The 24284-nt window shown below is 62.2% G+C and overlaps 1 protein-coding gene across 1 annotated transcript; it reads right to left on the bottom strand.

Moving 5' to 3' along the window:
• Positions 1-315: 315 nt before the first annotated feature.
• On the bottom strand, positions 316-23938 carry LOC125344685 (actin filament-associated protein 1-like 1). The gene is given in 18 exon segments (XM_048337102.1): positions 316-444; positions 6837-7015; positions 7260-7424; positions 11151-11196; positions 11199-11267; positions 11367-11433; positions 12229-12374; positions 12870-13081; positions 13193-13357; positions 13583-13676; positions 15164-15256; positions 16813-16992; positions 19060-19277; positions 19580-19678; positions 21422-21530; positions 21763-21866; positions 22147-22225; positions 23819-23938. Coding segments are annotated over 18 exon segments (2088 nt in total). The 5' UTR covers positions 23858-23938; the 3' UTR covers positions 316-420.
• Between the last annotated feature and the right edge of the window lie 346 nt (positions 23939-24284).

The raw sequence follows: 24284 nt of genomic DNA on the forward strand, positions 1-24284 counted from the left end.
TCCCTGTCAGGCCGAGGAGAAATGCAGTAGGTGCACGTGTGAAGGATGATCAAGGCTCTTCACGGTGCCCTCCGCGGTGTCAGCACCGCTTTCCTTTGGCTAAGGAATGGGATGGTTTAGGCTCATGTGCTTTCTTTCGTTCCTTCAGAGGGGAAGGCCGAGGTATCGAACAGAACCTTTACACTGTGCGGCCTTGTGGCTCCCTCCACCCGTACTTCCGTTCTTTGAAGTCCTGAGGGTGCCCTCCATTTCCCCCTTCCCGAATCTCCACAGCACCTAAAATCATGCAAACAATACAAATTGGGTGTCTGGTGCTCCAGAGAGGAGGATACTTCCAGTCTTCTGGTATCTGAAAGAAGCTTTTCCGCCTGAGGTGGACAAGCTGATTTCTTCTTTTGGAACGGAATTGTTGTGTGTTTTCTAAGTCTTCTTCATTTCCCATTCCTTAGGAACAGAAAGACAAGACAAATCAGTTTGTTGAATGTGGTAGTTTGACTCTAGGATGAAACATTTACCTATCTACATAGAGATCACTGCTTAGGGGTGGTGGGTGTGCGCGTGCACGCGCGTGTGCACGAGTGTAGGTACTGAGGCTTGAACTCAGGGCCTAGGTGCTGTCCCTTAACTTTTTCCGTCAAGCTTTTTGGCTTATTGGAGCTAAGAGTCTCCAAGACTTTACTGGCAAAGCTGGCTTCTGACTGGGATACTCGGATCTCAGCATCGTTAGTAGCTGTGACCACAGGCACGAGTCCCTAGAAGCCAGCTAGTCAGAGAGCTTTGGCTCTCCGTCCTACTGAGTTATCCTGTGGTCGTGAGTAAGTCATTTCTTCCTGCTGTTACTGCTTGTCCATTCTGAGCCTAGTAACCAGGATGGCCTCAGAAATGTCACTCCCGCGGGGCACCTGCGATCCTAGCCACTCAGGAGGCTGACACTGAAACGTGGGAATCAGGGCCGGAAGCCAGCCTGGGCGGGAATTCCGTAAGACTCTCACCTCCATTTAACCACCCAAACTGCTCAGGTTCTGAGCGGAAGGCGCAAGGCGGGGGCCGAAGCCTCCACGTGTCAAGTCCTACTACTGGCACCGGAAAGAAACGCCCAAGTCTGTCAGTTCCTGGTGCGGACAGACGGGGCTTCGCTGGCTCCTGCTCGGGTCCGCCTCCCGGGGCTCGCCATTGGATCTCGCCATGGCGGGCACTCATGGCGGGCACTCAGATCTGCCGGTTCCTCAGGCACGGGGAAGCGCCGGGCCCCGGCGCCTCTCCCCTCCTCAGCTCCCCGCCTGGCTCTCCCCCTCCACTCCACTCCAGCCTCTGGGGGCTCTGGCCTCCCAAAGGGCCTCTGCCGTCACTGTGACGGGAACAGCCAGCCTGAGCACTGGATTCTGAGTGGGGATTTGAGGATGACGGCCGCTGATGAAAGTTGAGTTTTACTCACGGAAGTAGTGGGAATTAATTCTCTGCCTTTCTCACCGGCTGGTTTTCTTTTTTATGGAAAACGTTTAAAAGAAAGGGAGCGACCACGTCTGTGCCCCCCCCCCCCCCGCCTTTTGTCTGTTTTGTTTTGTTTTTTTTGTTTTGTTTTTTTTTTTTGGCCAGTCCTGGGCCTTGGACTCAGGGCCTGAGCACTGTCCCTGGCTTCTTTTTGCTCAAGGCTAGCACTCTGCCACTTGAGCCACAGCGCCGCTTCTGGCCGTTTTCTGTATATGTGGTGCTGGGGAATCGAACCTAGGGCCTCGTGTATCCGAGGCAGGCACTCTTGCCACTAGGCTATATCCCCAGCCCTGTCTGTTTGTTTTTTGATACTGGGCTTGAACTGAGGGCCTCCTGATATTATTCAGCTTTTTCACTCAGTTGATTCTCTACCACCTGGGCCATGACTCTGATTCCCGTTTTTTTTTCCCCCCCTATTTAGTTGGTGATAAGAGTCTCTCGGATTTGCCTGCCTTGCTTGCTCCGAACCTGAGTTCTCGGATCTCGGCCTCTCGAGAGGCTGGGCTGATGAGCCACCGTCACCGAGCTACCGTCACCGAGGTCCCGTGGAGTGTGGGCTGCTGCAAGTGCTGGCTTACCTTGGCTTTCTGCAGCACCCGTCCTTGGTTGGTGGCCACAATGGACGGGCTCCTCTTTCTCAGCTCAGAAACACAGTTGACAGGGAGAGACTGATCAGGGACACCGTTCTCGGTGGACTTGCAGTTTCCTGTCAATGGTCAAAAACAAAACAAAACAACACCCAAAAACACATTAAGCGAGATCCAATGCTAGTTGTTTGCATCTAGCCTGCTCTCAAAGAATAAAGTGCTTTATGGGGCTGGGGCATAGCTCCACTGGTTTGTCTAGCAAGCACAAGGCCTTGAGTTCAAGTCTCAGTGCCACAAAAAACAAATAAGGCACTTTAAAACAGAAACAGTGGGCAAGCACGAGGGCATGGGGAAGAAGACAGAAGGCTTGAGCTAAAGACAGCGAGATCAGTATTTCCGAACCCCGCACCAGGCAACTTTTTAGCAAGTCCATTAAAGTAGGTACTGAATGAGATCAGAAAAAATAAGGCATAGTAAACAATAGCCAGGAATTCTGAGATAGTACTGTAGTAATTAGCTCCATTAAAAGCATATAGGAAGCTAGGTGCCCGGTGGCTCACACCTGTAACGCTAGCCACTCGGGAGGCTGAAATCCGAGGTTGACGGTTCAAAGCCAGCCCAGGCAGGAGTGGTGAGACACTTATATCCAATCAACTATGAAAAAAGCTAGAAGTGACGCTGTGACTCAAGTGATAGAGTGCTAGTCATGAGAACTCAGGGACAGAGGCCCGGGGACAGTGCTCAGGCCCTGAATTCAAACCCCAGGATCGGCGCACACACGCACACAACACACGCACACACACACGCACACACACGCGCACACACACACACACACACACAGCAATAGCCGCTCAAACATGTAATCCTAATCCTAGCCACTCAAGATGCTGAAATCTGAGTATCGTGGTTTGAAGCCAGCCCAAGTGGGACAGCTTGTGAGGTTCTCACCTCCAATGAACCACCAAAAGCTAGAAGTGGAATTGTGGCTCAAGCTGTAGAGACAGCATCAGCTTTGAGCACAAAGGGACAGTGCCTAGGCCCTGAGCTCAAGCCCTAGGACCAGCTCACTTCTGGCTTTCTGCTGGTTAATTGGAGCCAAAAACCTCATGGACTTTCTTGTATAGGCAGGCTTCAAGCCATGACTCTCAGATCTCAGCCTCCCGAGTAGCTACGATGACAGGCGTGAGCTACTAGCACCTGGCTCCCACCGTCCTTTATTGCCACAAATACCTATGACGTTAAAGAACTCATTATTCTGTTCTCAGATGAACCCGTATTCCTGCCTGGGTGGTCTACCATCTTTGCTTTGCTTTACTAATAGACCTTCGTCTCTGCCTCAGATTCATTTTTCTGAGATAGAAGTTAAGGGTCTGGGACAGAACTCTGAATGGAAGCTTTCCAATGCTAGAGGAAATCTTAATAAGCCCTCACCAGCCAGCAGTGACGGGAGCCTGATTATTACTCCCCTTCCACAGACGAGGAAACAGGGACGGTCACGTGGCCGGTGAGGATGCGCGTTGGGATCCAATCCTCACAGCCACACAGGCCACGCACCGCCCGTCCATGCTAAGCACGTGAACCACTGAGCCACGCGGTCGTCTATGAACCCGTCCGCCTCTCTGGCACCCCCTCCCATTTCCTACACTCCCATGACTCCTTACACCTTCCTCGTCGTTGCTTAACACCTTGTCTCTCTGGGCTTATCTTGTTTGACATGATGACCTCCGGTTCCATCCATTTTCCTCTGTCAGGACTTTCAATCTCCATATTTGGCACCGATTATTCTTTCTTTTATGTGGGATATTGTATACATTCCGGGGTGCTTAGCAGCATCCGTGATGATAGCACCCCACCTTCAGTTACAACCACCAAAATGGACTCCAAACTGGGCCAAGAGGCACGAGCGAGTGACCCCACTACTCACAAGGCCGAGGCAGAAGGACTACAGGGGGTAGGTAGTTCCTTAAGGGTGAAATCCCAGCAGCGAAGCCTGCAAGGAATTGCGAGCAGACCCCGGCCCCGGGATCACAAGTGCACGGGCGTGTCGTGTGGACCGGGGACATCAGGGGGAGCTCGTGGGCAGACCCAGCTCTAGCCGCTCCGCCAGCCGGCCCTCTGTGAGTCATCTCTAAAATGAGGTTAGAGGAAGCGCGGGGTGCACAGCTCCAGCGTCGGCGCTGCCGGCTGCCATCCGCCCAGGCCCAGCCACCTGGAACAACGCGAGAAAAATACAGCTCCCAGTGACACCTCTTGCCTCGCGACAGGCTAGTTTATCTCTTTGGGACTCCAGTCCCAAACCACAGTCTGAAGGTAGGAAAGACATTTGCTGATTCAACAGACATTTATTACGCTCCTGCGACTGAGGTTTCAGCAAGGGTTAGGGATGTGATAACACACATCTGCTCTAATTCCTTCTCTGTGTCTCTGTCTCAGTCTCTCTCTTTCGGTGCTAGGGATGACACCTAAAGTGCCACAAATGTCAGCAAGTGTGTGTTGTACCATCGAGCTGCACTCCTGGTCTCCAATTCTTGCGCCCCCCCCCCCCCCCCGTGGCTGGTCCTGCCTCTTGAACTCGGGGCCTGGGCACTGTCCCTAAGGGTGTTTTTGTGCAAGGTTTTTTTTGTTTTTTTTTATCAAAATGAGAATGAGCCACAGCTCCAATTCTGCCTTTTCTGCTGATTAACTGGAGGTAAAGTCTCACCGACTTTCCTGCCTCGGCTAGCTTTGAACTGTGATCTCAGCATTAGCTCAGCTATAGCTAGCATTACAGGCTAGCAATAGCTAGCATTACAGGCATGAGCCACCAGTGCCCAGCGGTGGTTCCTAATTATTTTTTTTTTATTATTTTTTTTTTTTTGGCCAGTCCTGGGCCTTGGACTCAGGGCCTGATCACCATCCCTGGCTCCTTCCAGCTCAAGGCTAGCACTCTGCCACCTGAGCCACAGCGCCCCTTCTGGCCGTTTTCCATATATGTGGTGCTGGGGAATCGAACCAAGAGCTTCATGTGTAGGAGGCAAGCACTCTTGCCACTAGGCCATATTCCCAGCCCCTGGTTCCTAATTCTTAATGGTCCCTCACCAGGCATGATTTTGGTCTCCCAGAGAACACCTGTAAGTTTCTAATGAAATTAAAAAATTTTTTCTTGAGATGGTATCATAGCCCAGGATGAACCAGAACTCGCTTTATAGCATAGGCTGGCCCTGTAGTCCTTCTGCCTCAGCCTTGTGAGTAGTGGGGTCACTCGCTTGTGCCTCTTGGCCCAGTTTGGAGTCCATTTTGGTGGTTGTAACTGAAGGTGGGGTGCTATCATCACGGATGCTGCTAGGCACCCCAGCATGTATACAATATCCCACATAAAAGAAAGAATAATCGGTCCCAAATACGGAGATTGAAAATCCTGACAGAGGAAAATGGATGGAAGTGGAGATCTTCATGTTAACCAAGATAAGCTCCAGAAAGACAAGTACCTCATGCTTTCTCTCATATGAAGAAATAGACTGAAATCAACCACAAGAAGACATCAATGCAAAAGGGGGATGGTAGGGGAGAGTCAGCGGGAAAAGGCAGGGGAGAGGGGAGGAGAGGGTGGTAGAGGGGTGAATATCACCCAAGTATATGATATGTTTATATGCAACTAGCATAATGAAGCCCAGTGAAAACTATAAGATAAGGGGGGCAGAGAAGTGGAGGTAAGAAGTAGAGGGGGTGATGGAATTGTCGTGAACACCTTGCTTTGTGGTCACTGTACACATTTGGGGGGGGATGGGATGGGGGGAGAGTAACAATAGTTCGCATGTCCCTGGCATTTGTTCAGAGCAGTGTGCAGAATGTAATGCTCTTTTGTAAGACACGTTTTATGATTTTTAAAATAAATTTAGTGAACCTAAAAATAAAAGAAACAGAGGGGGTGCATTTGATCAAATTATATACAGACAATCTAAGTAAAGCCCTTTGTTGGATGAATGTGTGCTGATGAAGGAACCTTCCGGAGACTTGAGGTGAGGGAAGTCCCCTCTGAGGGTGTCCTTTCGGAAGCAGGGGACATCAGCCTCGTATGGCCGCCAGGAGCAAACGACAGGGCTGCTAAGTCCAGCGGGCAGGGCGGGTGCCCTGCGGACCCCAGGAGGGGCGGGCGGTGGGCGCGGCGGGAATCTCAGCAGTCACACCGCCTGGGCTTGGGATTCTATCATTCCCTTGGCCCAGTGGCCCTGAGCCGGTCATTCAGGACCTCAGTTTCCCTGTCTGTCAGGTGGAGTCACTACAAGCTCACAGTGCGGGTTAAAATACTGTACTGGCCAGGGTACCCCGACAACATCGGGTAGCTGTGATCATCGGCAATCTTGAGGGCGTTTTGAGATCTTAGATTAGTTTGAGGAGGGGGAGGGGGAGGGTCAGTCGTCAGTACTGGGGTTTGAACCCAGGCCCGAGGGGCTCCGGCGTGTGAGTGGTTAGATGGAGAGAAGTGTCCAGGACTTTCCTGCCCGGGGGGCTGGCTGAGCCTTTCTGTGTAGCCCTCCGCGTCCTGAGTGGCTAGGGCTACGGGCGTCGCCGCCGGCGCCCGGCTCAGGACCTGAGACCCCTGAGGCCACCCCGGTGCCGACCTAGACAGCCATGGGACTGTCTCCGCGAGCCCCCCTCCCGGGGAGGCTGCGGGCGGGTGGGGGGGCTTCACCTCCCCGGGCCCCGGTGTTCTGGACTGAGCAGCGCAGTCGTCGAGGGGGAGGGGGGGTCTGCCCGTGGACCGGGCCGGGGGCTCACCTTCCTCCTGCCCCTGCCGCCCACCGCCAGCCCCAGGGCCGGGCCCCCCGCCAGGGACTGCTGCAAGCGCTCCTTCACCGCCACCAGCTTCAGCTCCAGGTCGATCCGCCGCTCCTCCCTCGCCCGGCACTGGGCCTCCAGGCCGGCCACGGCCTCCTCCAGGGCCTTCAGCCTCGCCCCTGGGGGCAAAGGCAGCGGTGAGGACAGCAAGGGCCCCCCTCTCTCCCCCGCCCCCCCCAGCTCAGGGACTTCCTGCAGGGCGTCCGCCCGAGCGCCTCGTCCCCTGGACGGCCTCGGCAGCGCCTCTCCTCCCCCCCACCCGGCCTCGAGGGCCGTGGCCCTTCGTCGCGGAGCTCGGGCCCGGCCCCCGCTGCCCTGCTGTCCCGAGGCCCCGGGGCCTGGCTTCGGGGGCCCCCGCCGCACCTGGGCCGCTCCGCAGGGCCTCCCGCAGCTCCCGCCGCTCCTGCCGCAGCGCCAGCAGCTCCGTCCGAATCGTCTCCTTCTCCTGCTCCAGCTTCTCTTTCTCCACCAGGTACCGCCGCGCGTCCTCCTCCGCCCGGGTCTTCCCGTACTTGGACTGGTTGGCACCTGCGCGGTGGGCGCGGGGAAGGGAGGACAGGCCCTCGGTGACGGCCTCTGGGGGTGGGGGGCGCACGAGGCCCTGTCGGCTTGCCTCACCCTTGACGGCTCCATCGACAAAATGGGAAGATCCAACCCATTCCTTTGCCAGCCCTGGGGCTTGAACTCGGGGCCTGAGCGCTGTCCCTGGCTTCTTTCTGCTCAAGGCTAGCACTCTGCCACTTGAGCCACAGCGCCACTTCTGGCATTTCCTGTGTATGTGGTGCTGAGGAATCGAACCCAGGGCTTCATGCATACCAGGCAAGCACTCTACTGCGAGGCCTCATTCCCAGCCCCCAAGTCCTGGGACTTGTGCTCAGGACCTGGCCGCTGTCCCTGAGCTTTCAAGCTCAAGGCTAGTGCTCTACTACTTGAGCCATGGCCCCATTTCTGGCTTTTTGGCTCTTTTTGGAGGTCACAGTCTCAGATTTTCCTACCCAGGCTGGCTTTGAACCGCAAATCCTGAGGTCTGAACAGTTAATGATCATACGTTTGAGCCAATGGTTCCCAGTCATCCAATTCCTTTTGACATATTTAGATGGAATGCCTTAAGGGAAAAAGAGGGAAAGGGAGCTAGCGGAACTCAGGGACCAGGACAAGGGCTCTGGAAGCAGCTAGACAGGGCTTCTATGCTCTCATCATAACTTGTGTGTGTGTGCTGGTCCTGGGGCTTGAACTCGGTGCCCGGGCACTGTCCTTGAGCATTTTTACTCAACTCTACTTCTGCCTTTGTGTCGGTTAATTGAAGATCAAAGTCTTAGGGACGTTCCTGCCCCACCTGGCTTTGAACTGTGATCCTCAGAGTTCAGCCTTTTGAGTATCTAGGATGACAGGCGTGAGCCACAGGGCCCAGCTTCTGGTCCTAACTCTTTGGCGCTTTTCCTCCAAGTGTCACTCTCCTCCTGTGGCAAGGATTCTGACAACATTAACCTCATAGGACACAGTGAAGTTTATGTGAGATACTTAAGGAAACGGTGAATGCTAACTGAGCCTTAGAAAGTGATGATAGAAATAATGCATGTTGTAACAACCTTCGTGACGGGCAACGTACTTCGGTTTTCAAAGGGCATCATTTTTTTTTCCCCTCGATAATATTTTATAAAAGAAGATGTCCTGAAAGAACCTCTTCATTTACTGGAGAGGTTTTAATATTTCTACAGATTTCAGGACCTTTCTCCTCTGGAGAGCTGGGTGCACACAGCTAGCTACTGACCAAGGCGATATGCATTTCTACATTGGCTTTTTCCACTCCGTTCTTTTTGAAGATATTTTTATTACCACTCGGTTGTATACAATGTGTCTCACTGGCATTTTCATACAGCCATATGTTCTTGACTATACTGGAGTCTCCCACTTCATTCTGTCTCTATTTTCTTCACTAGTGGCCTACCTCTATCTCCAACTTTTTGCTGGCTAGCTAGAAGCGAGCCATATAGCTCTGTTACAAGTACTTACAGGTGATGATTTTTAAAACATCCATAATAACAAAAAAAAGCGTCATATGGATTTGTCTGCCCAGACTGCCTTCAAATCTGATCCTCCGATTTCAGCCTCCTGAGTCGCTAGGATTACAGGTGTGCGCCATCGGCATCCAACTTAATTACTAATTACTTTTAGTGTATTTACTTGAGCTCTGCTAATTATTATTAGCTCTGTTTATGGACTGTATTTACAAACTCCATTTTATTTTGAGGAAGCCCCGGCCCAGAGCGCCGAGTCCGGCAGCCAGGGGAACCGGAGCCGAGCTTCGTAAATGGGATCAGCGTCCGTGAAAGGCAGACCCCAGAGAGCGGGAAGGCAGCCGTCCTGAAACAGGACGTGGATGGAGGCTGCATGCGCGATTCGCGACGGCATTCTCCCCGTCTTCTCTTCATTGTCCACCCCTTCCCTCTCGGCCCCGCTCCATCCCTTCGGAATCCCTACTTCCTGGAATACCTGCTTCCTGGTGTTCATTTTGCTGAACCTTGATTTTGCCTTCCTAAGGAATTACACTCTGACCTCTCCCCGCAATCTACCGTACTTCAGCCGATACGTTTGTATACGTTTGCATACCACCGAACTTACTTATATATATATTTATAAGCTAAATGTAGCTTCTACATGTCAGGTAAGACGTGCATCGTTTGACTCTAGGGGCTGACTTACTTCAAGTAACAGAACTTCCCCCCCCCAAATCTTTCCATTTATTTACAAATGGCACGATATTATTCTTTCTAAAGAAGAGCAAGGCCGGGGTGGGAGTGTGGAAAGGGATGAGTGACACTGATCAAGATAGGCCGTATTCATAAACTGCTTTGTTGGGCTACTCCTCTGTACAACTACTTAGGGAATAATAATAATTGAAAGAGGAAACCAGCCTTACAGACGCCCATCTGCTGGCATCTGGGACTTTCCAGCCTCCAGGACCAGGAGAAATACCTGTTCACCCACGTGTGGGATTTGAAGAAAGGGCCTGGGCTTTTTGTTTGTTTGTTTGTTTTTGTTAGTGTGTGTGTGTGTGTGATTTCTTTCATCTCCCACCTTGATTTCAGTTAGTTTTTCATTGTTCGCTTACATTAGCTATGCGGAGGGAAATGTCATTTTCACACATTTACAATAGGTTGCAGTCTCTCTCCGCCCTTCTCTCGCTCTCTCTTCCTCCTTCCCTCCCTTCCTGAAACCGTTTCCGCAGCTTCGCTGCTGTGTTCATGGGAGTTTTCCACGGATGGGGTGTCACAGGGCTCACTGTGGCCAGGCCCCAGAGGGATCTCCCACCCCCGGAGGGGAGGGGAGGGCTTCTTCTAGAGTTCTAGAGCAGGCTCCGGGCTGAGTGGGGAGTGGAAGGCAGATCTGCCCTCAGGCAGGACGAGCCATACTAATAATAGAGCTAGAGGACTGAAAAACGATCTTTTAAAAATAATACTTAAGGGGCTGGGGATATGGCCTAGTGGCAAGAGTGCTTGCCTTGTATACATGAGGCCCTGGGTTCGATTCCCCAGCTCCACATATACAGAAAACGGCCAGAAGTGGCGCTGTGGCTCAAGTGGCAGAGTGCTAGCCTTGAGCAAGAAGAAGCCAGGGACAGTGCTCAGGCCCTGAGTCCGAGGCCCAGGACTGACAAAAAAAATAATAATAATAATACTTAAAAAAAATAAAATACAGGCAGGCGCTGGTGGCTCGCGCCTGCCATCCTAGCTACTCGGGAGGCTGAGATCTGAGGATCTCGGTCTGAAGCCACCCTGCCCGGGGAAGTCTGTGAGACGCTTTATCTCGACCAAACGACACTAAATCAATAAAGCCCGAAGTGGCGCTGCGGCTTCAGTGGCAGAGCGCTAGCCTTGAGCAAAAGCAGCTCAGGGACCACACTGAGGCCCCAAGTTCAAGCCCCAGGACCAGAACCAAGCACAGAGCGCGCCCTGGAGGAGGTGCAGGCTCGGGAAGCAATGTGGCAGCAGGAGAAAGGAGAGCCCTGGACGCGGTGGCCCGCGGGATGCGGGCTTGCAAATCCAGGGGCAGAGGCTGCGCCCCGGAAGCAGTGCACGGGGGTCACCGGGCACACAGAGTCCCCGCGGCACCTGCCGGGTCCCGGGCGGAGCCGGGCAGGCCGCCTGGGGTCCACCGAGGGGTCCGGTCTGCCCTGGCCACCCCGGATCGGGAGGGAGCCCCGTTCAGGACAGCCGCCCTGCCCTCTCCCCGCCTGGCCCCCGTGGAACTCACTGGAGGCGTGGCGTTTGACGGTGACCTGGGGGTCCGCGCGGGTGGGGGCTTCTCGGTGCAGGAGGAGGCGTGGCGCTTCACCGGGGCTCCGGGGGGCCTGGGCGGCTCCTCCTCGTCCTGGGAGGGAGGGAGGGCGGGGAGGCTGCGCTCAGGAAGGCTGGCCCTGTCCCCACCCGTCCCCAGCCGCCCCGGGGGCCCGGGGGCTCGCACCTGCACCTTCTCGTAGGGAACGTCGTCATAGACGCGGGGCTCCGCCCACTGGTCCTGGCACGACCTGGCGTAGCTGGGGGGGGGGGGGGGGGACGGAGGAACGGGGGTGCCGGTGGGACCGGGCCTGGCCGGCCACGCTCCCAGATCCCGGCGGCGGCGGTCCACGGCGTCGGGGGGCGGCGGGGCCTCTACGCCCCGAGCCACGCCCCTGCGCCGGCTTCTGCTGGCTGACTGGAGGTAAAGAGTCTGGGGGTCCCACCGACTCCCCCGCCCCGGCTGGCTTTGATCCAGGACCCCCAGATCTCGGCCTCCTGCGTAGCTAGGGGATGGGCGTGAGCCACGCACACCCCCGCGGTCTTCGGGGGTCCGCGTGGGGTCCCACGGCGCGAGGGCAGAGCCCGGGCCCTTCCCGGCCGTCCTGTGTGCAGGTGCAGGTGCCCCGGCGGCTCCCTTCCCGGGGCTGGCGGGGGGAGCTCCACGCTGGCTGTCCAGGCTCTGGGCCCCCCCCTCCTCCCGGTGTCCCCTAGCTGCCCCCCCCCCCCGCGGGGCCCCCCTCCTCCCGGTGTCCCCTAGCTGTCCCCCCCCCCCGCAGGCCCCCCTCCTCCCGGTGTCCCCCTAGCTGCCCCCCCCGCGGGGACCCCCCCCTCCTCCCGGTGTCCCCTAGCTGCCCCCCCCCGCTGTGGGGCCCCCCTCCTCCTGGTGTCCCCTAGCTGCCCCCTGCAGGGCCCCCCCCTCCTCCTGGTGTCCCCTAGCTGCCCCCCCCGCGGGGCCCCCCTCCTCCCGGTGTCCCCTAGCTGCCCCCCTGCGGGGACCCCCCCCTCCTCCCGGTGTCCCCTAGCTGCCCCCCCCCCGCGGGGCCCCGCCGTACAGGAAGGAGTTGCGTCCGGCACTGACGATGCTGGTCAAGGTGTCCACGTCCACGTAGTCGTAGTGCAGCGCCTCCGGGGTGACCCTGGAGCCCATCTCCGCCAGCAGCAGCCCGAGCCAGCGGCCCATGTCTTCAGAGGAGCTTGCCTGGGGGGGGGGAGGCGCCGTGGACCTCGCGTCCGTGGACCTCGCGTCCGTGGACCCCGCGTCCGTGGACCTCGCGTCCGTGGACCCCCGCGTCCGTGGACCTCGCGTCTGTGGACCTCGCGTCCGTGGACCCCACTTCCACACGGCGGAGGCACCGGCAGCCCGCTTTACTCCAGCCAAACCCCCAAACCCCCCCGAGGTACCCACTGGGACCCCCGTGCCGCGGGGTCCAGGAGGAGCGAGGGGCGACCGTCTAGAAACCGGGGCTCCAGCTGCCCCCCCCGACTGCCTTCCTAAGACCGCAGGCTTCCGGGGTCCCCCCGCCTGCCTCCGTGTGCGATCGGTCCGTGGGTGCACCCGGAAACCTAAGCTGGGGACGCAGAGGCGGGCGGGCTCTGGCTGGCGGGCTGCCCGGCGCCCAGGACGCCCCGCTCGCGTACCGGCCGCGCCCCACGAGAGCCCCCCCCCCCGTCTGTGCACGCGGGGCGCCCTCACCTCCAGCACGGCCACTGCCTGCCCGTGGCGCAGGAGCCTGAAGGCGAAGGGGTGGCGCGGGCCGAAGCCGGGCGCCAGCCGGCAGCCGCGCAGCGCGACGGCGTTCACGTGCGTGCGCAGGTCGGCGCGGTCCCTGTGGAAGAACAGCGTGCCCCGCCCCACGCGGCACCAGCGCTGCCTCCAGCCCTGCGCCGCCAGCACGTTCAGATAGCCTGGGGGGGGGGGAGGGGGGCGTGAGCGCCCGCGGCCAGCCTGGGGAGGGGGGGGCGGGCGGGGCGGCCCCCCACCCGGCGGCCCCACGCCCGGCCCCCCGCGGTACCCACCGCAGCAGGGCACCTCGTCCTCGGTGGAGGAGGCGGGGGAGGACGTCTGCGGGTCCTCGGCCTGCGCCTTCTTCTTGGAGAAGCTGATGATGCGGTTGATCTTGCGGCCCGCCGCCCGGCTCACGGAGCCCTTCAGCTCGGCCAGGCCGCTCTTCTTCCCTTTACCTGGTGCCCGGGGGTGGGGGGGGGGACGGGGGGAGGGGGGGTGGGTCAGACCAGGAGGCGGGGGCCTGGCTCCACCCGGCCTGCTCTGGGTTCCCAACCTGCCCGCCAGGCCTGGGCCACGCGGGCCTCGGTCGGTCACCGCGTGCCCCGGGGGAGCCCCCTCCCCCTCCCCCCCCTCCCCCGCGCCCGCCCTCTCCCGCCTGGCACGAGGAAGCAGGGCCCTACCTGGTTCCCCGGCTTCGCGGCGGCCCAGGGTGGAGCCGCCGTCGCCCACGCCCAGGCTGTCCGAGTCCGACGCCTGCTTCTCCTGGGACAGCCTCTAGGGAGGGAGGGAGGGAGGGAGCCCCCATCAGTCCCCTCTTCCCCCACGTCCCCAGCACACACGTCGAACACACACACGGCCCCCCGCGGCGGCGGTGCGCCTGGCACGCCCTGCCCGGGCGCCGGGAAGGCGGCGGCCGAGCCAGGGCCGGCTGGATCTACCGGCACGGAGGGGACGCTCGGTAGCCCGCGCCCGGCCGCGCCCCAGCAGTCTGCAGTCGCCTCGGCGGGGGGACCGGAGCCCGGGAGGGCGCGTGCCAGCAGGATACGCGTGGGAGGCCTGGGTGCTGGGGGCGGGCGGGGGTGGCCTGGCTGCGGAAGCGCCACGAGAGCGTGTCACCCTGACACGAGGAGACGGGGGAGCACCCACGCGGCGGGGAGGGGACCGGCCTGCGGCTCGCCCCCGCGTGCCGACGCAGAGGCTGAGGTCACCAGCCTGGGCAGTGACGTCGGGGAGACTTCCACCTCCCATGAGCCAGCACGAAGCAGAGCTGGAAGCGCGGCTCGAGCGGACGAGGGCCAGGGGAGTGAGCAAGAACCCCGAACGCGCGTAGGGCTCGAGTGAAAACTCCAGTCCTGCCGCAGCAAAGAACCTAGTCCAGCCAGGCCCCGACGGTCCCTCGGAGCCAGGAGAGATCTGAGCGGGGAGGAGGGGGCACACGGGCACACAGCTGGGCACCGGTGGCTCACGCCCGCGGACCCTCGCGACGCAGGAGGCTGCGCGCCCGGGAATGAGCTTGAAGCCAGCTGGGGCGAGAACGCCCACGAGGCGCTGACCTCCAGGGAGTCACCAGAACACAGGAAGGGGTGCTGTGTCTCAGAGCGGTAGAGCGCTAAGCCTGGAGCGGTCAGGGACAGCGCCCAGGCCCTGGGGGGTCAAGCTCCAAGACCGGCACGCACGCGCGCACACACACACACACACACACACACACCCCCCGCAGGTCCAGCCATTAGAAGCCGCCAAGCTCTCCTCCCCCACTGTCCTTTCCGGTGACGGTGCAGCAGGTGACTGCGTGGTTTGGGGTGGCCTCGCCCGGCTCGGCCACCCAGAGCCATCGTGTAAGGAACGGGGGCCTGGGGTCGTGGCCGCGCACACCTGCTCAGCTCAAAAGCACAGCTCACACTCAGCCCCTCCAAGAGGCCCGGAACGGCGCGGCCGCGCCCCCCCCCACGTGGTGAGCGCTGGCCCCGCGGGTGTGCCCCACCTTCCCTCGTGGTGAGCGCTGGCCCCGCGGGTGTGCCCCACCTTCCCTCCGGACGGCGGCTGCGGGTCAGGGTCCGCGTCCTCTGCTGCCCGCGTGCGGACGCGGCTTCACTTCCTTCCCTGGCCTCTCCCTGAGCCGCCCCCCCCCCCGAGCCCCCCCCCCCCCCCCCGGCTAGCACCGCACACAGGCTGCCTGGTCCTCGTGCTTCCGTTCACTGAGCCCCTCGGGGCCGCGCAGAACAGCGTCCAGGTGAGCGGGAGGCTGGGGGGGGTGGACGCACCTTGTCCACCTGCGGCTTGCACGGGAGGACGGGGGACCTGGGGGCGTCCGCTGCCTCGGCTCCCCGGGCGCTCCGGCTGACTTCTCCGATGACCTGTGGGAGGACGCGAGCTGGGGACGGCGAGCAGACCCGGCGGGCGTGTGCGCCCCCTGTGACCGGGGGGCCGGGGCCTGGGTCACCGACAGCCACGCCCCCTGTGACCAGGGGCCGGGGCCTGGGTCACCGACAGCCACGCCCCCTGTGACCAGGGCCTGGGTCACCGACAGCCACGCCCCCTGTGACCAGGGCCTGGGTCACCGACAGCCACGCCCCCTGTGACCAGGGCCTGGGTCACCGACAGCCACGCCCCCTGTGACCAGGGCCTGGGTCACCGACAGCCACGCCCCCTGTGACCAGGGCCTGGGTCACCGACAGCCACGCCCCCTGTGACCAGGGCCTGGGTCACCGGCAGCCACGCCCCCTGTGACCAGGTGGCCGGGGCCTGGGTCACCGACAGCCGTGGTGGGGCAGGTCAGGGTCCCGAGAGGCTTCTCGGTGTCTGCCTGTGGGTGGGATGGGTCGAGGGAGGCGAAGCCAGGGGCTGGGGCTGCTGGGTGGACGTCTTGGAGAAGCCGCCCTCTGCTCGGGGGGCCGGAGGACAGGAAGTGGTGAAGGACCCCGAAGCCTCGCAGGACGAGGCTCCAACGCGGGGACGGACGGGCGTGACGAGGCAGGGAGAGGCAAGGCCGCCCGCTGGAGGCCGAGACCTAACGCAGGAGCGAGGCCACCCCGCGCCCAGCCTGCGAGAGTGCGCGTTCCAGCCTGCTGAGCCAAGCTGCGTCGGCCCCCAGGGACGGGTGAGGACCCAGGGCCTTCCACAGCACGGCTGCGTGCAGGGAGGGAGGGAGGAGGGAGAGATGGAGGGACGGAGGGAGGGAGGGAGGGAGGGAGGGGTGAGGGGCTGCCTCCTTTCTCTGGCAGGAAGATGAGAGGAGGAAGCAGCGTGGGGTGTTGTGGCGGTGGGTGGAGCCCCCTGGCGAGCCCGAGGCCCTGCGCTCAGTCCTGGGCACGGCTGCAGAAGGCAGAGACTTCTGAGTGGAGCCGAGGCAGCGGGGCGGGGATGGGCCTGGGGGGGATGGGCCTGGGGGGGATGGCCTGGGGGGATGGCCTGGGGGGATGAGCCTGGGGGGATGGGCCTGGGGGGGATGGGCCTGGGGGGTGGGCCTGGGGGGATGGCCTGGGGGGATGGGCCTGGGGGGGATGAGCCTGGGGGGATGGCCTGGGGGATGAGCCTGGGGGGATGGCCTGGGGGGATGGGCCTGGGGGGATGGCCTGGGGGGATGAGCCTGGGGGGATGGGCCTGGGGGGGGATGGGCCTGGAGGGGATGGCCTGGGGGGATGGGCCTGGGGGGGATGACCTGGGGGGGATGGGCCTGGGGGGGGATGGGCCTGGGGGGGATGGCCTGGGGGGATGGCCCTGGGGGGATGACCTGGGGGGGATGGGCCTGGGGGGGGATGGGCCTGGGGGGGATGGCCTGGGGGGATGGGCCTGGGGGGGATGACCTGGGGGGCGCCGTCTTCTCCTAGGAGCCGCTGGCTAGGGCTCCCCGGCCACACTGCCGGTGTACAGGCGAGGCTGCGGTGGTTTCCGGAAGCCCGCGCGCACCCACCTTCAGCCACTCCTCGGCCTGCTCGCGGCTCTGCAGCGCCAGCACCAGCACCTCGGCGGCGCCCTGGGAGAAGCGCAGCTCGTGCCGCTTGCGCCGGCCGTCCTTGGGTGCGTAGACCACCGCGCACGCGCCCAGCGCCAGCCGCAGCGCCGGCTGCCGGTCCTTGGAGCTCTTGTAGCACTGGTGGGGAGGGAGGGCGTCTGGGTGTTCCGGAAGATCAGGCCCCCCCCCCCCCCCCGCAGACTAACGGGGGGACCGCGGGGTGGGGGCCTCGGGGGACCTTCCGGTCCCGCTGCCTGCTGGTGAGGAGGAGGAAGATCCCGATTCGGTGGCAGGGGAGTGGTCCGGGCCCCCAGAACCGGAGGACCCCACAAGGGCCTGGGAGGAAACGGGAGGATTCTTGCCCCAGCTCAAGCCTGTACCCCTAGTTAGGAGGTTAAGATCTGAGGACCCGGGCTGCCACCCAGCCGGAGATCCCTGTCTCCATTTGACCACCAGAAAGCCGGACGCAGAGTGTGTGGCTCCAGGGATCGAGTGCGAGTACCAACCCCGAGTGGAAAACCTAGGGGGGTGGCGTGGGGGCCGGGAGTGTGGCGCGGTGGTGGAGCGCTCGCCTGGCACGCGCGAAGCCCTGGGTTCGAGTCCTCAGCACCACACACACAGAGAAAGCCGGAGGTGGCGCTGTGGTTCATGTGGCAGAGCGCCGGCCTTGAGCACAGAGAGGCTCAGGGACGGCGCCCAGGCCCTGAGTTCAAGCCCCAGGACTGGCCAAAAAGGGAGAAACAAACCAACAACCCCAATAAGCTAAGTGGCAGCGCCCAGGCCCTGAGTTCAAGCCCCAGTACTAGCATACACACGCACGCACGCACACACACAGACCCCCCCCCCCCCCCACGGCTGGGTACAGTGGCTCACCCCTGGAGTCCCGGCCACTTGTCATTTGGGAGGTCAAGAGGGGGAGGATCTCGGTTCCGCATTGGGGTGGGGAGGCTGAAGACCTCATCTCAACAGAAAAAAGCCGGGCGTGGGGGCACGAGCCTGTGATTCATCCCCGTTAAAACGGGAGAAATAAACAGGGGATCGGTGTCTGAGACGGTCTGGGTAAAAAGTGAGCACCGGTGTCAAAAGTAACCGCAAGTCGGCGTCAGCGGCCCCTGCTATGATTCTCGATTATTAGTAGGCTAAGACCTGAGAATCACAGTTCCAGGCCAGCCCAAGCAGACAGATCTATGAGGCTCTCTCCCCCTATTAGCCAGGAAAAAGCCAGCGGTGGGGGCCACGGCTCAAGGGGTAGAGCACCGCGCTCTATGGGAGAAAGGGCTGGAGGAGGAGCTCAACCCTAGGGAGTTCAACTCCCAGCACCTCTGAACCCACAGAAGTTGTCGCAGGAATAGAAAAGCAGGGAGCTTCCCATTTCAGCGGAGGGAGGGGACGACACCGATAAAAGTCGGGTCCCGTGTGTGATGGGACCGGGAAACGAACAGTGGGGGGCAGGGGACCATCCTTTGGGGGGCCACCAAGTGTGTCTACCGACACCCACAGTGCCTTCCCTGAAGTTACTCCAGCTTCCCCTCGGAGATCTGGGCGGAGACCGGCCATTCGCGGAGCTGGAGGTCTCCGCTACGGCCATCGACCAGAGCGGAGGGGCAGACACGGAGCCCCTGGGGCTGGGGCTGGGGCTGGGGCCCCACCGCCTGGCTTCCGGCACGTCCTTAGGGAGCAAGGCTTGCCAGCGGGGGCAGGTGGGTTTGCTCTGGTTTTTTGTTTTGCGCTGTTATTATTATTTTCTGTAATCATACTCATCTTCCTGCTTTGGAACTCAGGGTGTGCACTTTCAAATGAAATGACGTAGGAGATGGTGCGTTACAACGAAGCCCTTGACCCCCGGCCTACGTAACGATCACCGGGGTACGTGTGCGCACCGTCTTCACGAGAACCACGAAAACGCAAGGGCCAAGTCTGTCGGGAAAAGCAAGGTGCGGGGCGGGGAGGGCGCCTGGGGAGATGGGCTCTTAGGACGCGCCTGCCGACGAGGGTGGAGCACAGGTGCACGCGCGCTCTAGGGGGGCGTCTCTCGCGTGCGCATGCGCGTGTGTGCGCGTGTGTGCGCGTGCGCTGTGGGCTTGAACGCGGGGCCCGGAGCTGGCTCTCCCGCCTTCCCGGCCTCGGGCGTGGTCCGGGGCCTCTGCCCGGGCCCCGGCCCCCCGGGGCGTGGCGGGGACACGCGCGCGTGCCGGGCCCACTCACCAGGAGCTGGTCGTCCCTGATGAGCGTCAGCTGCTTGGCCCAGGGCCCGAAGCGCCTCTTGCGCAGCAGGAAGGCGCAGAGCCGGCAGCCGCGCACCAGACGCAGCGAGGCCTCCTCCGAGGGCCACTGCAGCCGCGGCCGCCGCCCCTTCCCCTCCTCCTCCTCCTCCTCCTCGTCGTACGACTCGTAGGAGCTGCTCACGGCGTCCGAGTCGTTGTCTGCGGCGGCGGGGCGGGGCGGGGAGGGGCCGTCACCGGGTCGCCCCCCCTCCCCCCCCCCCCCCCCCGGCTCTGGAGCCCACACCGCGGAGGGGGACGCGGCACCGAGACGGGCGCCGGGCTCCGCCCTCCGGTCGGCCGCCGGGTCTCGGGGCCCAGGCCACCCTTGGGGCTGCTGACTCGGGGCTCCCCCCGTGAGGCTTTGTGGGGCGGGGGGGGGAGGGCAGAACCCGTGGGAACCACGACCCCCCTCCTGCGAACCACGACCCCCCTCCCGCCCCCTCTCCCCCCCCCCCACTCACAGGAGCTCTTCAGCTCTCCGTTCATCCGGGTGGTGGGGTAGCTGCCGTCGGCGTCTTCGTAGTAGCCGTCCATGAGCGAGAGGGCGGGGCCGCAGCCGTCTGGGGGCAGACAAGGCCCGGCTGGGGTGCGGGCCAGGCGGGGAGGGTTAGAGGGGCCGGGGACCACGCTCTTCCTCAGGGCTGCCCGGCCGGCGGGGGTGGGGGTGGGGGGGGATCTGGTCCCGGCCTTACCTCTGCTCTGCTCTGTACCCCCCCCCCCCACCCCGTCCCCAGAACCGCCCTGTCCCGGTCACGCTCCGGGCCTGTGTTCCTATCGCGCCTTGTGTTTTCTCATCTTTTACCGGAGAACTCCCAGCCCTCCTTCCAGACCCGGCTCAAAGGTCTTTCCAGATCAGCGCGCGGTCAGCCCCCTCCACGTGACTCAGGGCACTGGGGGGCCGCGAGTGGCCGGTTGCAGCTCTGTCTGTGCACTGTGTGGCCAGCTGGGCCTCCCTCCCTCCCCCCCCCTCCATCACCAGAGCCGCGCCTCGACGTCCAGCTGTTTGCTAGTTAATCGGAGCTCAGAGTCTCTCGGTGGGCCCGGCGCTGGGGCCCACCCTCTCATCCAGAGCTACTCGGGAGGCTGAGGTCTGAGGATCGCAGTTCCAAGCCAGCCCTGGCACGAGAGTCCGTGAGACCTTCATCTCCAAACAACCCCCAGAAAACGGGCTTAAAGCGGGAGAGTGCTGGCCTTGAGCAAAAAGGAAGCCAGGAACAGCACCCGGGCCCTGCGTTCAAGTCCCACGACCGACGAAAAAGAAAAACAGAGTCTCAGGTCACGGCTGGTTAACCTATTGGTTTTGTGTATGTGTGTGTGAGCTATGATCTGTGTGTATCTACATGTGTGATATATGTAGGTACTGACGTGTGTGAGATAGGATATATATGTACCTAGTAGGTATGTATGATGCTGGAGATAGAACCCAGGGCCTCAACCACGCTAGGCAAGCACTTTGCACCAGGCTCCCCCCTCCATTTCCACAGGAAAATCCTAAGAGCTTCTCGCACAGCCGAGAAAAATTGTTCAAATGAATGCATGGACGTGTCTATGCGTAATTAAAGCTCGAGCACATTGCATTATGCAGTATCCTCTGATTTTCTTCAGGGACTACACCCTGGGATTCACTTCCGAGCCACACGGAGCTAGTGAGCGTGTTTTGGTAGCCGGGCATTTGCACAGAGCTCGCGTGTGTGTGTGTGTTTTGGTAGCTGGGCATTTGCACGGAGCTCGTGCGTGTGTTTCGGTAGCCGGGCATTCTGCTGTGGTGCGGAGCTCGTGTGTGCGTGTGTTTTGGTAGCTGGGCGTTCATGCGGAGCTCGCGTGTGTGTTTCGGTAGCCGGGTGTTCTGCTGTGGTGCGGGGCTGGCGCGGCGGCGTTGGCTTGGGGCTTTAGGCAGAGGCGGAGGGGCACAGCTGGGCGCCTGGTGGGTCCCGGGCAGGAGGGGGGGAGGAGCAGGCGCAAGGGGCCTCAGGCCTCGGCCCCTTTCGCCCGTGGACGGGCAGTCCCGTCCACCCCCACGCCGCTCGAAAGCCCGCTGCCCGGCAACGGCGCCGCCCGCCGCCCGCCTCCCGCCCCGACGCGGGGCTCTCGGCGGCTGGGCTCCTCCTTCTTGTTGTTCCCCGGGGGGAGCCAGGGCTGCCCAAGCCCACGCAGAACTGAACAGCGCCCAGCACCCCGGGCGCGCCCACCCGCCAGCCGGGCTGTCGCAGAGGCTCGGGGCGGTGGCCACGGCCCGGCAGGCTCAGCTCGGCTCAGCGCCCCGGCTCCCGCGCCCCCCCCGCCCCCCCCATAGCAGAACCTACCGTGGGAGCTGATGTACTCGGGGGACTTCCCGGGACCCAGGGGAAGGGCCTCCTCGTAGTAGTCCTCGGGGGGAGGCTTGTTGGGCAGGGGTGGAGGGAGGTCCTCTGCCTGAGGGGGGACGAAGCGGGAGGTCAGACGAGGGGCCCCGCAGAGCGGCACAGAGCGCCCCGCAGGGAGGCTGCAGTCTACCCGTGAAGGTGTCGTGTGTGCGTGTGTGCGCGTGCGTGTGCGTGTGCGATACTGGGGTTTGAACTCAGGGCCTTGTAGAAGCCCCCAGGAGGCAGAGCCCCCCCCACTCCCGCCCCCCTCCGCCCCCCGCCCCCCCCCCAGCCCCACTCACGCTCCGCAGGGCGGGGCTCCCCGTGGGCTCCGGCTCGGGGCTGGCTCTCGGGCTGGGCTCGCGGTCATCCTCTGCCAAGTCCTGGAGGTCGCCCAGGGCGCAGTCTACAGGGGGCCAAGCAGGAGGGGGGTGGGGGGGCGGTGGATACGGGGTCCGGAAGTTGGGCTCTACCCTCATCCCCTCCGTCTGCCACCTGAGCAAAAGGCTTCCGCCGGCGCCCGGGACGCGGGCCAGGTGTGTGGGCTCCCGCCCCGAACCCCGCTTGCCCGGGTACGGGGGTGGACCCTTGAGCTGCCTGGGGGCGGAGCGGCGAGGCCCCGCAGTGCGGCCACGTGGGGGGGAGGGCTTCCAGCCTGGGGGGGGACAGGGGGGGAGGGCGCTCACCGAACTCCTCGAAGAGAGACTCCACGAAGCTGGGCCCCGAGTGCAGGTTGGCGTACAGGCCGGAGGCTTCCTTGGCTGGAGGGGTGGGGAGGGGGAGGGAGGGGCTGGGGCCGGTCCTCTCGCCCTCGGTGCCCTCCCCCTCGTCCCCGCGGGGCAAGCTGGGGGTCACGGGCGGGCACACGCGTGCCCAGCTTCCTCTCCACCGAGACGGAGGCGAGGGGGCTTTCCCGTCAGGGGCTGGCCTTGAACCTGATCCTCCCAGACGGCCGGGCCTGCGGGCGGGCGTGAAGCAGCCCAGACTCTCTCGGAGGCGTGCGGACACCTCCCTCTCTAGGACAGCTGGCGCCACGGCTCTGGTGAGGGCCACGCCGCTGGCCTTCGGGGAGCCCCGCCGTCCCCCGAGGGCCGCAGGGGACCCCGCGCCGTGAGTCACCAGTGTGACGGTCACCGCACCCCCAAGGCCCGTGCGGCTGAGACCGAGCTACCGAGACAGACCGCGCTGACCGCGGACTCGCGGGGGGAGGAAGGGCTGCGGCTGGGGGGGACTGGGGGGGGTGAGAGGGTGGAGCAGAGCAGGCGGAGGAAATGCGGATTCCCAGGGACGCGCGCAGCATTCTGGGGGATGCCACTCCGGAGGACGAGGGTGTGTGAGCGTGCACGTGTGTGTGGTAGTGTGTGATGTGTGCATAGGTGTCTGGTCTGTACTGTCAGCGCATGTTTGTGTCGGTGCGTGCTACATGCCGCATGTGTGCTGTGCGTGTTGTGTGTGCTGGGTGGCATGTCGCGTGTGGTCTGTGCGTGGAATGTGTGCTATGCGTGTTGTGTCGCGTGTGGTCTGTGCGTGGAATGTGTGCTATGCGTGTTGTGTCGCGTGTGGTCTGTGCGTGGAATGTGTGCTATGCGTGTTGTGTCGCGTGTGGTCTGTGTGTGGTCTGCGTGCTATGCGTGTGGTGTGTCACGAGTGGTGTTGCGTGTTGTGTGGTCTGTGCGTGTTGTGTGTCGCGTGTGGTCTGTGCGTGGAATGTGTGCTATGCGTGTTGTGTCACGTGTGGTCTGTGCGTGGGATGTGTGCTATGCATGTTGTGTGTCGCGTGTGGTCTGTGTGTGGTCTGCGTGCTATGCGTGTGGTGTGTCACGAGTGGTGTTGCGTGTTGTGTGGTCTGTGCGTGTTGTGTGTCACGTGTGGTCTGTGCGTGGATGTGTGCTATGCATGTTGTGTGTTGCGTGTGGTCTGTGTGCTATGCGTGTGGTGTGTCACGAGTGGTGTTGCGTGTTGTGTGGTCTGTGCGTGTTGTGTGTCGCGTGTGGTCTGTGCGTGGGATGTGTGCTATGCATGTTGTGTGTCGCGTGTGGTCTGTGTGTGGTCTGCGTGCTATGCGTGTGGTGTGTCACGAGTGGTGTTGCGTGTTGTGTGGTCTGTGCGTGTTGTGTGTCGCGTGTGATCTGTGCGTGTGGGGCGCGCTGCCCGGCTGGCGGTGGGCTGGGAACGGAGGACTTCCGGGGAAGGACAAGAGCCAGGCGGATGGGGACCCTGGGCGGGAGGGAGCGTGGCGGGCGCCTCCGGCCTCCCGGAGGCTTAGCTCTCCCTCCATGGGCGTGGGGGGATGTGTAGAAGGTTCTAGAGAGGCACTGCTCTGTGCGGAGCTGCTCCAGGCTGACCTGGCAGGGGCTGCAGGGGCTGCAGGCTCTGCAGGATGGACGCCACCGCCATCTTCTTCTGCAAGGCGCTGTCACTGAGGAGCTCCTGGTCCAGGAGGCTCAGCAGCCCCGTGAGCTCCGGGAGCAGCTGCTCCAGGACTGGGGAGAGAGGAAGATGGGGTGCCGTCAGGCTCTGAGGTCAGGGCCCCCTTCCCCTCCCCCTGGGGCCCTGGCATGGCCTCCACCGGGCCCTGCTCTCAGCCGGGCGGTGTTGCTTCCGCTCCCCATCTCCGTATCAGACGTCAGGGGGCCTCGTTTTGAAGGTGACCCCCCCCCCCAGGCTCACCCCAACGCTGCGCCCAGGCCAGGCCTCTGTGTCCCAGGCTGCACACGGGCTCTGGGGGTCGCGAAGCGGGCCCCACGCCAGAGCCCTGGGCCGTCCAGGACACAGGCAGGAAGGGAGTCTTCCTGTCCCATCAGTTCGTGTGCTTCAATCTCTG

The sequence above is a fragment of the Perognathus longimembris genome, unplaced genomic scaffold, assembly GCF_023159225.1.
Source record: "Perognathus longimembris pacificus isolate PPM17 unplaced genomic scaffold, ASM2315922v1 HiC_scaffold_3715, whole genome shotgun sequence".
In the NCBI taxonomy this organism is placed as follows: Eukaryota; Metazoa; Chordata; class Mammalia; order Rodentia; family Heteromyidae; genus Perognathus; species Perognathus longimembris.